The sequence below is a fragment of the Sorex fumeus genome, unplaced genomic scaffold (assembly GCF_029834395.1).
Source record: "Sorex fumeus unplaced genomic scaffold, SorFum_2.1 ptg000233l, whole genome shotgun sequence".
Lineage (NCBI taxonomy): Eukaryota > Metazoa > Chordata > Mammalia > Eulipotyphla > Soricidae > Sorex > Sorex fumeus.
Genome location: NW_026606290.1, coordinates 2,907,328 through 2,919,747, shown reverse-complemented (window position 1 = coordinate 2,919,747; position 12,420 = coordinate 2,907,328). Strand labels below are relative to the sequence as shown.

At 66.6% G+C, this 12,420-nt stretch overlaps 1 protein-coding gene across 3 annotated transcripts; it reads left to right on the top strand.

Moving 5' to 3' along the window:
• The first annotated feature begins 24 nt into the window (after positions 1-24).
• On the top strand, positions 25-11,163 carry CRAT (carnitine O-acetyltransferase). Of its 3 annotated transcripts, none has more exons than XM_056108895.1 (14): positions 25-281; positions 2,341-2,604; positions 5,312-5,430; positions 6,067-6,120; positions 6,498-6,663; positions 6,830-7,004; positions 7,110-7,288; positions 7,577-7,677; positions 8,108-8,227; positions 8,508-8,630; positions 8,703-8,838; positions 9,139-9,201; positions 9,795-9,932; positions 10,536-11,163. In XM_056108895.1, exons 1-14 carry the CDS (start codon positions 255-257, stop codon positions 10,749-10,751), a joined length of 1,881 nt encoding a protein of 626 aa, XP_055964870.1. In that variant the 5' UTR covers positions 25-254; the 3' UTR covers positions 10,752-11,163. The 3 variants fall into 3 exon arrangements, with proteins under 3 accessions (XP_055964870.1, XP_055964872.1, XP_055964871.1); XM_056108897.1 differs by lacking the exon at positions 25-281 and adding an exon at positions 296-389; XM_056108896.1 differs by lacking the exon at positions 25-281 and adding an exon at positions 1,696-1,822.
• Positions 11,164-12,420: the final 1,257 nt, after the last annotated feature.

Below are 12,420 nucleotides of genomic sequence, written 5' to 3'. Positions count from 1 at the left end.
CCGCGCCCCGGGCTATCCTCCCGGGCTGGCCGCTAGCGGGAGGCCCCGCCCCTATAGTCCACCTCCTCTGGGGCCGCCTGGCCGCGGCGGGCTGGCCGGGTGGTCGCCAGGTCACTCTCTGCTGGCGGCCGTGACTTGGTGACCTCCCCGGAGGCTCTGGCCAGGACTCAACAACGACAGCAGCAGCGTTGAGGACTTTGCCCCGCGCAGGGGGCGGGGTGGAGTGGACCGGCCGTCCGAGGGCAGGCCCGAAAATGTTGGCCTTCGCGGCCAGGACCGTGGTGAGTACACACGACGTGGACCGGGGCCGACAGTGCGCGCGGGCCACGCCGCTGTCCCTAAGAGGGGGAAACCGGGGCGAGGAGGTGCCGAGGCCGCCAGCTGCGGAGGTGGGTTCTGTGGGTGGGCTCCCCCGCGCCGCACCCCACCTGCCAGTTTTGCAGAGACGGAGACAGAGAGGCTCAAGGTCAGGGGCAGGATGGGACCCGGGACCAGTGCCTCTCAAGTCCAGCTCTTTGGAAGGGACACGGAGGCCCTGGCTGCGGGCAGGGTCCCAGCCAAGAAGGGGAGAGGGCAGCAGTGTCCCGCTGCCTCTGACTCACAGTTATGCCGCCGCTCAGCGGGAGCTGACCGTCCAGCCCAAGTTCCTTGGCCAGCTCCTCGCCGAGCGCTGGCCTCCTAGGGCTTAGCACACAGGCCTGGTGGGAGCCGGGGAGGCTGGGGAGAGGGGTTAGCTGGGAAACCCGGGTGGAGGCACGGAGCTAGGGCTGCTGAGAAAGTTACAGAACTGACCCCAGCGGCCCCGGCCCATCTGGACGCGACTCCACAGGGCAGCCTGCAGCTACAGGTATCAGCTTCTGATCTGGATCTTTCCCTGCTTGCTCGAGCATATATCTCTGCTCGCATCTCCCCTTGCGTGTGCGAGGGAGCCAAGAGGCAGGTGGAGACCGGAGAGCAGCGGGCCCGGAGGGCCGAGGGCTCCATCCGCTGGTCCCAAGGCTCATCCAGGCACCCTCGGGTCCGCCTGGGCCCCGCCCGCGGACACTCAGGCTCTCGTCTCTGTCCCACACGCCTTGCGGGCGCCCCTCCAGGAACCCGCCAGGTGGTCTGATCACCGGCCCACTGCAGAGATAGGCCGGGAGCCAACCAGTCTCCTGGACCAGGACTCAGACCCAACCTGGGCCCTCTGCAGCGCCCTTGGCCCTGGGTTCATGCGTGTCCACTCCCCAAAGCCCTGGGTGTGGGGCTGAATGGACCTCGGCTCCAGGGGTCTGGGTACAGGCGGGAGGAGGGCCCTGAGCACACATCACCAGATTCCTCCAGGGGGGGTGGGAGGTGGGAGGGTTCACTTCTGCCCCCCCCTTTCCAGTGATGTAACCCCCCCCCCCCAGCCTGGCTCCTGCTGGCGGCCTCTGACCTCCAGGATCCTTCCTCGTCAAACACCACAGTTACATTTTCTTCATCACTCTTGGCCCACTTCCCTGGCACCGGGCCCTGCTGGGAAGCCAGGAGGGTTTCCTAGGTGGCTTCCCACCCCCGGGTTCCCCTGGAGGCTGGGGGCAGGGGAGGGGGTGGTTTGTGGGGGAGCTACTCTGCCTCCCCCGACTCGGCTCCCGGCCACGGGGTCCGCACAGGCCCCGCTGACCAGCCACTGAACCAGCCCACTGAACCTCTTGTCTTTTCTTTGCAGCCCAGGCGAGTGGTGGTCTCTTACTGGGCTCCGCTCAGCCCTGGGTAGCACAGTTAGGCTTTTAGCGCCCCAGCCCGAGGCAGACAGACAGACAGACAGGGCTCAGAGACGGAGGACAGGCAGAAGGAGCAGGTAGGGCTCGCTGCCTCCCCTCCTTGCCCGCCCTCTGCCCCCGGGGCCTCCTCGAACCCCCCCTCGGGCTGTAGTCCCGCCTCTGACCGCCACCAGCAGCCGGCAGAGCCCTCCCCACCAATGTCCCTGCTCCTCTGATTTGTCTCCGCTTCCCTTTCCATTTCTCAACCGGGCCAGGCGGGAGGGGTGGGGAGCTGGGCTGGGTTGGGGGGGCGGAGCTGGGGCCTCACCGGGGCCCTGAGTGAGAAAGGCCAGACAGGTGAGAGGTGCCCGCCCACCCAGGTACCGTCCGCCCCCCCCATCCCCATACGCGCTGCCCAGGTCAGCAGGGGGCCCCAGCCCGCCCCCAGCCCTCCCCGGAGACAGACACACCTCCCGCTAGAGGGCTGGAAGGCCTGGCGGGCACCACCCAAGAGGCCGGCTCCCAGCTCAGGGATGGGCACATAAGTGCCCGGGCTGGTGGCAGGGCCCGGCCAAGTGACACCCAGACCATGAACAAGGTGCTGTGCTGCCTGCAGGTGAGGCCCCCGGGCCTCCTCAAGCCCTCCTCCCTCATGAAGACCCCCAGCCGCTTCCAGGCTCACCAGGATGCCCTGCCCCGCCTGCCCGTGCCCCCGCTGCGCCAGACCCTGGACCACTACCTCAAGGCCCTGCGGCCCATCGTGAGCCACGAGGAGTGGGCCCAGACCAAGCAGCTGGTGGAGGAGTTCCAGACCTCGGGGGGCGTCGGGGAGCGGCTACAGAGGGGACTGGAGCGCCGCGCCAAGAAGTCAGAGAACTGGGTGAGTGGGCCCAGGGGCCCCGGAGGGGCTGGGTCTGCCAAAGGGGGGAGGGAAGGGGAATCTGGCTCCCCTGGAGGGGGCAGCAGAGACCCTCGGGTCTGATGCGGGCCCCTTGAGGCCCCATCTGGAATGTTCCAGGCCTCAGGGCAACAGCTCAGCGGCCCCGGCAGGGGAATGGCGAGGACAGCAGCGAGGCCTCCACAGCCTCCTGACACCCCTGGGGCCGCCCCGGGCGGGTGGGGAGAGCCTCTGTGGGCAGGAAGTGCCCGTGCGGAGCTGCCAGCAGCAGCCGCGAGAAATCGAGTGGAGCCCGCTGACGTCTCCCGTGCGGCACCCGCCACGACGTGCCTGCAGTTTCCGGGCACTCGCCTAACGCCAACCCCGAGGAGACGGGAGGGCGGGCTGCGGGCACACGGTGGAGGCAGGAGGTGCCCGCACGGGGCCCTGGTGTCCTGCTATAATTGCCCGCACACCCCAGGGGATAGCTTTTCCTTCCACACCGGCATCCCTTTGGCCTCCAGCATCTGAAAACTCGTGGGTTTTTTTTTTTTTTTTGGCTTTTTGGGTCATACCTGGCAATGCACAGGGGTTCCTCCTGGCTCTGCACTCAGGAATTACCCCTGGCGGTGCTCAGGGGACCCTATGGGATGCTGGGGATCGAACCTGGGTTGGCCGCGTGTAAGGCAAATGCCCTCCCCGCTGTGCTGTAGCTCCAGCCCCTCCTTGAGGGTTTTTTTTTTTTTGGCTTTACTTTTTGCTTTGCTTGGTTTGGGTTGGTTTGGTTTGATGCCACACCCAGCCGTGCTCAGGGATTCCTCCTGGCTCTGCACTCAGGAATGACTCCTGGCGGTGCTCGGGGACCCATACGGGATGCCGGGGATCGAACCCAGGATTGAACCTAGGTCAGCTGTGTGGTGCTCACCTAATGGTGCTCAAGGCGAACTCCTGGCTCTGTTGGTCCAACCTAGGTCGACCTTGTGCAAGGCAGGCGCCTTCACCGTAGATCCTCTCGCCAGCGCCTTGTTTTATTGTATTGTTTTCTGTTCTGGATCAGGAGGACCAAGCCTAGGGGCTTTCACAGAGCAGGATTGACCTGAGCTCGCCAGGCCTTTCTGCTCGTTCTGTTTTTGTTGCTGTTCTGTGCTGTTTTTTTTGTTTGTTTTGGGACACATCAGGCAGAACGCAGCCTCCTCTGGGTGTGCTCAGGGCTTACTCCCGGCGGTGCCTGGGGGGGCCTTAAGGGCTGGCAGGGATCTAACCCAGACGGTCCTTGTGCAAGCCAAGCACCCTCCCGTCTGTACTGTCTGTACTGTCGCTCCGGGAACCTCATGGGATGCTGGGGATCGAATCCGGGTTGGATGTAAGGAAGTTGGGGGGCAGCCCTGACCTAAGGGGCTGCAGAGTCACTCTGAGGTGATAGGGTGAGTGAGGAAGGGGCAGAGTGTGGGAAACAGGCCACCCCGGGGATCGAACCCAGGATTGAACCGGGGCCTGGAGAGGTAGAACAGGGCTGAACGCACTGGCCTTGCACGCGGCCAGCCCGGGTCTCTTCTCCAGCACCCGATACGGTACCCCACGCTGCCAGGAGTGATCCCTGAGCACAGAGCCAGGAGTCAGCCCTGAACACTGCCGAATGTGGGCCCCCAACAAACACGAAATAAACCCAGGGGGCTGGAGCGATAGCACAGCGGGGAGGGCGTTTGCCTTGCACGCGGCCGACCCGGGTTCAAGTCCCAACATCCCATAGAGTCCCCCGAGCACTGCCAGGAGTAATTCCTGAGTGCAAGAGCCAGGAATAACCCCTGTGCAATGCCAGGTGTGACCCAAAAAGCAAAATAAGTAAATAAATAAATAAAAATAATAAATAAACCTGGGTTCTGAGTCAAGGGGGACTTGGCGTTCACGCCGGCCTGGGGGTGGCCCGTGAGGTGCTCAGAGACCCTGCAGACAAGCAGCCCCCCACGCTCCTAAGCACAAGGAGCCCCGACTTCTGCCTGAGGCCTCTCAGGGGCTGCCTCACTCCCGGCAGGTTCTCAGGGCAGTGCCCACACGCAGGAAGGGTCCCCGGGGTGCGGGGCCGCCCAGCTATCTCCAGGGAGAGCGTGGTCTGTCCCTTCTGGACACACAGATGAGGCCCCCGAGGTCCCCATGACCATCTGCGCCCTGGGGCCTGAGAGTACCCCCCCTCACCCCCAGCCAGGGCCCCCGGGGACAGACGTGGGGCGTAGGGAGACCCCCAGGAGAGAGGTGCGGCCGAGCCGCCTGCTCCGTGCCCATGTGTGCCCACCTAGGCCAGCAGCGCTGCCGGACACCATGTCCTGTACCCCTCACTCCCTGCTCGACCTCTGGGGTACCCACACCCTGTGGGGTCACCAGCTCCACTGAGGCCTGAGGCTGGGGTCCCCAGCTCTCCACCCCTCCTCCCGGGACACCCCTCCCCCGTCCTTCCCCTCTCTCCAGCCCCTCTGTCCACTCTGGCCACCAAGCCCCAGGCCACACACGTCAATGCTCTGACCTTCCACTCCTTTCTCCTCTCACCTCCTTGCCTTGCCCTCTTCCTTCTCATAATGTTCATGGGCCCATTTCCAAGGGCAAGCGATAACCTGGGAAGGTGAGCGGCCAGGCGCCCGCGACCCAGTGTGGGAGGGTGGTCTGCGGGGGGCGAGGGGGTCTGGCAGCCCCTCACCACGGCTTGGCTCTCCCACAGCTGTCCGACTGGTGGCTGCAGACGGCCTACCTCCAGTACCGCCAGCCCGTGGTCATCTACTCCAACCCCGGCCTGCTGCTGCCCAAGCAGGACTTCGTGGACCTGCAGGGACAGCTGTGGTGAGTGCCCCCAGGAGAGGCGGGACCCCCCCCCCCACTGCCCCCAGAGCCCGCCTCAGCAAGGGGCAGGCGGGAAAACTGAGGCTGACCAAGAACTGCTGGGCTGGCCCTGTCTGGGGGGGCGGCTCAGTCTCCCCAGCAGCCAAGCGGCGGCAACCCCCCCCCCCCCCCAGGACTCGCCCCCTCCCTGCCGGCCGCTCCCAGCTGCCCTCTGGCCTCAGGCGATCTCTGTACACACTTCCCTTTTCCACATTTGGCCCTTGCCCTGGCCTCTGTTCCAGTCGAACTAGGGATATAAATAAATACCCAGAGTCCGGCTTTCCTGCCCAGGCCACGCTGCCGCCGCCACCTGCTTCTCTTGAGGAATCTGGGGGGCCCTGGTGCCCTCCTGGCGTCATGTGGGATGGTTAAGGGAAGCCCCGTACCCATGCAGGAGAGACCCCAGGCCCGGGGCCCTGAGAGTGGGCGGGGCGGGGGGGTTCCTTCGAGGCTCCAGGTCTAGGTCGGGCTCACCCGCCCCTTAGACCACCCAGGTGAGAGAGTTGGTGGCACCTGGGGGTGGCAGGCTGCTGGGGGGGCCAGCCCTCCCCTGCCCCCAGCTCCCATCAGGCCCCTCTTCTCTCATTGCACCCTCAGGTTTGCTGCCAAAATCATTGAGGGGGTTCTGGATTTCAAGTTCATGATTGACAAGTGAGTGCCCCCTCCCCCAACCAACTCCCCCCACATCCTGGCCCTGCCCCACCCCCAGCTGTGGGCACTTCCTGGTGTCCTCTGCTGGGGCTGGGGGGCTGGGTCACCCCACACTGCTGTTCTCACTGACTGTTCCTTTGGCGTCACACCAGGAGCTCCGGGCATGACCCCTGGCGGTGCTTGGCGGGTGGCGGGGTGGGTACCCCCTGACCCCTTGTCCCCTCTCTCTAGGCCCCAGATCTCCGGGTGGTGGCATGCCCCCACCCGGGAGGGGGCCCTGGAGGCCCGAGGGGGACCTGTCGGGGTGCTGTGTCCACTCCCCGCTCCCATAGAGGAAGGGTCCCCCTGGCCCCACTCACCAGCCCTCTGGCCCGCAGCGAGACTCTGCCGGTGGAATACCTGGGGGGCAAGCCCCTGTGCATGAATCAGTACTACCAGATCCTGTCGTCCTGCCGCGTGCCGGGCCCCAAGCAGGACTCCGTGGTGAACTTCGGCCGTGCCAAGAAGCCGCCCACTCACATCACCGTGGTGCACAACTACCAAGTGGGTGCCCGCGCCTCTCCTCCTGGGCCCCCCTCCAGGCCTGGCCCGTGACCCCCACCTCCACCCCCTCCCCAGTGCTCAGGGGTCTACCCGGCTCAGTGCTCTGGGCACTGGGGAGGATCCCGGGCGCTGCCTTGACCCTGGCGCATTCTCCTCGGCCCCTCAGTTTTTCCAACTGGATGTGTACCACAGCGACGGAACCCCTCTAACGGCCCAGCAGCTCTTCGTGCAGCTGGAGAAGATCTGGAACTCCTCCCTGCAGGCCAACAAGGAGCCCGTGGGCATCCTCACGTCCAACCACCGCAACTCCTGGGCCAGCGCCTACAACATCCTCATCAAAGGTGCGCCGCCCCTCCTCCCCCCCATCCCCTGCCCTGGGGTTCTCGCCCGCACCCCCAGAGCGGGCAGGGGTGCTGCTGACGGTCTGACGCCCGCTGCGCCCCCAGATAAGGTGAACCGGGACTCGGTGCGCTGCATCCAGCAGAGCATCTTCACCGTGTGCCTGGACGCGCCCATGCCCCGCGTCTCGGACGCCGCCTACCGCAGCCACGTGGCCGGGCAGATGCTGCACGGGGGCGGCGGGCAGCTCAACAGCGGCAACCGCTGGTTCGACAAGACGCTGCAGGTGAGACGCAGCCGCCGCGTGCGAAGCCGCGGCAGCAGCCCCCGGTGGGCGGCTGTAATTAGCGGGCAGGCCCGTCATTACCTCCGGGAAGCCGCTGCCCGCTCCCCCCCCCCACGGACGGATGTCCGGCTCCGGCCACCACCACCACCACCCCCCACCCCGCCCCGGGGCCGTGCACCTCGGTGGGGGGTGGCGGGAGGGTGGCTCCGAGCGCCCAGTGCTGCGTGCTGGGCCAGACACGCGGCGCTGACGCGGAGCCCCGGCCCCGGGGACCCCCTGCCCCGACAGTTCATCGTGGCCGAGGACGGCTCCTGCGGGCTGGTCTACGAGCACGCAGCCGCCGAGGGCCCCCCCATCATCTCCCTCGTGGACCACGTCATGGAGTTCACGTGCGTGTACTGCTGAAGACAGGGCCGCTGGGGGGTGGGGGGGGATGCTTGACAAGGACGTGGGGTCTGGGGTTGGGGCCCCACCTCTGCGGGCACAGCCACGCCACTAGCGTGGGTCCCGCTCCGCCCACCCCGCTCTCGGCCCCGCCCCTGCCTTCGACCCCGCCCCCAGCCCTGGCCACGCCCCTGCCTTTGAGCCCGCCCCAATCCTGGTCCCGCCCCACTTTGGCCATGCCCCGAGCATGGCCACGCCCCATCTCTGGCCACGCCCCTGCCCGCGCAGGTGCTTGTCTCGAGAGGATGCTGCCCGGGGCTGACCAGGCCGGCGCCCTCCAGCGTTGGGGGTCCCCACCCCAATCCCTGGAGTGGGCTCCGGCCCTGGACCCCATCAGCCTGAGCCCGCGTCGCCCCGTCCCCCCACGCCCCGCAGGAAGAAGCCCGATCAGGGGCCGTCAGCCATGGTACCCCTCCCTATGCCCAAGAAACTGCGCTTCAACATCACCCCCGAGATCAAGAACGAGATCGAGAAGGCAAAGCAGAACCTCAGCATGTGAGCCTGGGCATGGGGCGAGGGGACGCAGGGTGTGGGGAAAGCAAGGGGCCTGGCGGGGGCGCCGCAGGGAGTGAAGGGCATGGGGGATGGGGGCAGGGGCCGTGGGAGGACGCAGGGCTTAGGGTGCGTGGGACATGAGGGGCGCAGTATGTGGGGGAGATGGGGCCTGGCGACAGGGGCATGGGGCCCCGGTGTGGGACCCTGGCCAGGCAGCTCCTTCCGGGGTCTGTCTTGGTGCCGGCAGCTTTGGGGCTGACCCCCACCCCTGTGCCCCCAGCATGATCCAGGACCTGGACATCACCATGCTGGTCTTCCCCCACTTCGGCAAAGATTTCCCCAAGTCCCAGAACCTGAGCCCCGACTCCTTCATCCAGATGGCGCTGCAGCTGGCCTACTACAGGTGTGCGCCCCGCGGGGCCCTGGGGGCGGGAGGAGGCGGGGTCCCTCAGGTTCAAGCCCCCCTCCCACGCAGGATCTACGGGCACGCCTGCGCCACCTACGAGAGCGCATCCCTGCGCATGTTCCACCTGGGCCGCACCGACACCATCCGCTCGGCCTCCATGGACTCGCTGGCCTTCGTCCAGGCCATGGATGACACCAGCGTGACGGTGAGTGGCCCGCGGGCTCGGCCTGTCCCTTCCACTCACCCCACCCGCTCACAGCCCAGGGAGGGCACAAAGGGACAGGGCCTGGACTGCCAGGTGCAGGGTGTGGGGGGGAGGGGGTCCCAGACAATGGAGCCACGTTCGGAGGTGCGAGTCCCCGGCAGCCAGAGAGAAGAGGGAGACGTGTGCGGGGTGGCACCTCCGGGACCCGCCGTGACCACAGTGTTCACCAGAGAGAGGCCAGCTTAGCCGCGGTCCCGTGGGGGGCCGGGACAGAGCCCAACCCCTCTGCTCTGCCACCAGGAGCCGCAGAAGGTGGAACTCCTGCGGAAGGCGGTGCAGGCTCACCGCGCCTACACAGACCGGGTGAGCAGCGCCCCGCCCCCAGCCCCTCACCAGGCATCCTGACCACTTGGCCTGACCGGTGCCATATTCCCCTGGCAGGGGCAGTGGCACATGAGCCTCCATCAGGGGCCCAGGATGTCAGGGTGCCAGCCTGGGTGCCCATGTAGTTCTCCACACGCCCCCACCCCCCCCCCGCTGCGGGGCCTTGGCAACTGTCCAATATGAGAACTTTTTTTTTTTGGCATTTTTTGGGTCACACCTGGCGACACTCAGGGGTTACTCCTGGCTCTGCACTCAGGAGTTACTCCTGGTAGTGCTCAGGAAACCCTATGGGATGCTGGGAATCGAACCTGGGTCGGCCGTGTGCGAGGCAAATGCCCTACCCGCTGTGCTATCGCTCCAGCCCTGGCAACTGTCCAGTTTGGCTCCAGGCCGCACTCTTCATCAGCCCTGTGCCCTCTCCTGGGTCGGGGTCCCCATCCCTGTCCACGGGGTTTTCCTGCTTGGACACGGAGGGGCGGGGGTGTCTGCACCACGGGCACCACAGGAAGTGCAGGCCACCCGGGACACCCCCCTTCCCAGCTGCCACCCCTGACACTCACTCCCGCCCCCAGGCCATCCGCGGAGAGGCCTTCGACCGCCACCTGCTGGGCCTGAAGCTGCAGGCCGTGGAGGACCTGGTGAGCCTGCCGGACCTCTTCATGGACACGTCCTACGCCATCGCCATGCACTTCAACCTCTCCACCAGCCAGGTGCGCTGCCCGGGCCTCGCAGGCCAGGTGGCGGGGGCAGGGCAGGACGCAGGGCAGCCTCCGTGGCAGGGGGGTGCGGGGGGGGCTCACACATGCCCCTGCCCCAGCCGCTAGAGCCGGGTGAGCCAAGTGGGCCCTTGCCGCAGCTCAGGGCGCCCCCAGGGAGCCAGAACTGCACTGGGGGGAACCGGTTCCATTCAGACACGACAGCATCAGCTGAGGCCCCACACGGCAGACGGGCCCCTGGCCTGCACCCCGGGATCCTCCCGCAACTGAACCGGGACAGTTTTGGGTTGGGGGGAGTGCTGGGGGGTCAGGAAGAGGCATCTTAAAGCCCCCTGGAGAGGGGCCAGAGCGACAGGACAGTGGTGAGGGCGCTGGCCTCGTTTGCAGCCACCCTGGGTTCAATCCCCGGCACCCCATATGCTCCCCTGAGCACCGCCAGGAGCGATCCCCAGAGCACAAAGCCAGGAGTCAGCCCTCTGCGGTGCCGGCTGTGGCCCCTGGGATATCAGCCGCGGGGGCATCGGGCTCGGCCGCCGGGGGGAGGCGGTGGGCGCCCACCGTGCCGGGGACGAGAGCCCGTGTCTGCACGGTCCCCAGGTCCCTTCCAAGACGGACTGCGTCATGTTCTTCGGGCCCGTGGTCCCAGACGGTTACGGCGTCTGTTACAACCCCCGGGAGACCCACGTCAACTTCTCCGTGTCGGCCTACAACAGCTGCGCCGAGACCAGCGCCAGCCGCCTGGCGCAGCAGCTGGAGCAGGCGCTGCTGGACATGCGCGCGCTGCTGCAGGACCATCCCCGGGCCAAGCTCTGAGCCGCGCACGGCCTCCGATTGATCGATCGATCGGACCCAGTGGCTGCGTTTGCGGCACACCATGCCCCTTTGTGGGGCATCCCCAGCTCGGGCCGCAGCCCAGCAGGACGTCTGGCTGGCTCTGCAGGGTGAAAGGGCCTGTCCTCGCCCCTGTCCTCACCCCGATGTGGACCGTCCCTGCCATGGATGCAGTCAGACCCAGCCCGGGGGCTGCACCTCGCCCCTCCCAGACCTAGAGACAATGAGCTGGAAGCTGGGGGCTATGGGTAGCCCAGCTGGGAGGCCAGGGTCCCCGCGTGCTGCCCAGGGGTGCCCAGGACTCACCCCTGTCCTGGGAGGGACAGCCCTGCTCGCCTCTTGGTCTTGGCGATCCCAAGCCACGGTGTGTGACGGGGCAGCACGGAGCCAATAAAGCAGTGGGCAGTGGCCACGGGTGTCGGCTTGGTTGGGAGCTGTGTGTACCTCTGGGAGGGATACCTGGGGGGCTTTCCAGGAGGCTGCGAAATGGAGCCTGCCTGACACGGGGACAAGTGGGTGATTTGCTGTGTCCACACTGCCCAGTGGCCCCCGGGACAGTATCTGGGGAAAGGAAGGAGGAAGGCCCAGGGCAGGGCGGGGGGAGGGGGGGTGGTGTCCTGGGTTCCGCTGAAGTTCAGCAACGACCCCAGGGGCCACTCACAGTAGCCACCGAGGACCCAGGCAGAGCTGGAGAAGGGGACCGACTGCTGGACACTGAGCGGGCCCAGGGGGACACTCGGCGTCTCTCCCATGAGGGTAGGACAGGGCCAGGGAGCCAGAGGCAGAGCCGTGACATGAGGAAGCAGGCCTTTCGGCGGTCCCAGGCCCGGCCATTCCTGGAGACCCCAAAGTGGCTGGCAGAGGTCATGGAGCAGGGTGGGAGTGTGGAGGCTGCAGTAGGGTCTCTGCCCTCCAAACTCCTTCAAAGGGGGCCCTGGGGGACCCTCAGAGCCGAGATGGCCTGCTTTGGGAGAAATGCTTGGCACCGGAAATGAGGACATGGTGGCAGGGGACACGGCGGCCAGGGTCCTGCTCCTGCCGGACTGTCAGTCTCTCTGCTGGTGCCAGCCGGCACAGGCAGCCTGTGCAGAAGTGCGGGGCGGCAGCACATGCGCCGACCCATGCACACACGGCGTGGACACGGTGCATGCACACGTGTACACGGGCAAATACGACGCGTGCATACGATGCGCACACACAGACATGCATGGAAACACTGACACGCAGACACGGCACCCATGAGCTCGAACGTGCACAAAGACACGCAGGCACACGTGTGCACACAGAGACAACTGCGCGTGCGCACAGACGTGGCACCCACAGGCACACACAAACACACACACACACGTGCACACGTAGACACTGCGGTTGCTCCTGCTCTCACCTCTCCAGCCGTGTCTGGGGGCGAGCCCGAGCCCACAAGCAGAAGAAAAGCTTCGCGGATTTCTCACTTTCTTGCAAAACACCAGGGAAGAGGGGAAATGTCCTACACGCTAGTCTTCGGGGCACCGTGCGCCCTGGAAACCCGGGCGTGGCAGGAACCCAGATTAACCACCTGACCCTGAGCCTGCCCAGCTGTGACGGGGACATGATCCGTCCTCACCTGAGGCCCGTGGGGGCGGATGCTGGGCGCTTCGAGGGAGACACGAGA

What these genes read in the sequence shown, in the direction of transcription:
- CRAT (XM_056108895.1), top strand. Translation starts at nt 255, where the DNA reads ATGTTGGCCTTCGCGGCCAGGACCGTG. An exon ending in CCGTGGTGCACAACTACCAA is followed by an intron (nt 6,664 to 6,829) that starts GTGGGTGCCCGC and finishes TCGGCCCCTCAG; the next exon opens with TTTTTCCAACTGGATGTGTA. An exon ending in GCAAAGCAGAACCTCAGCAT is followed by an intron (nt 8,228 to 8,507) that starts GTGAGCCTGGGC and finishes CTGTGCCCCCAG; the next exon opens with CATGATCCAGGACCTGGACA.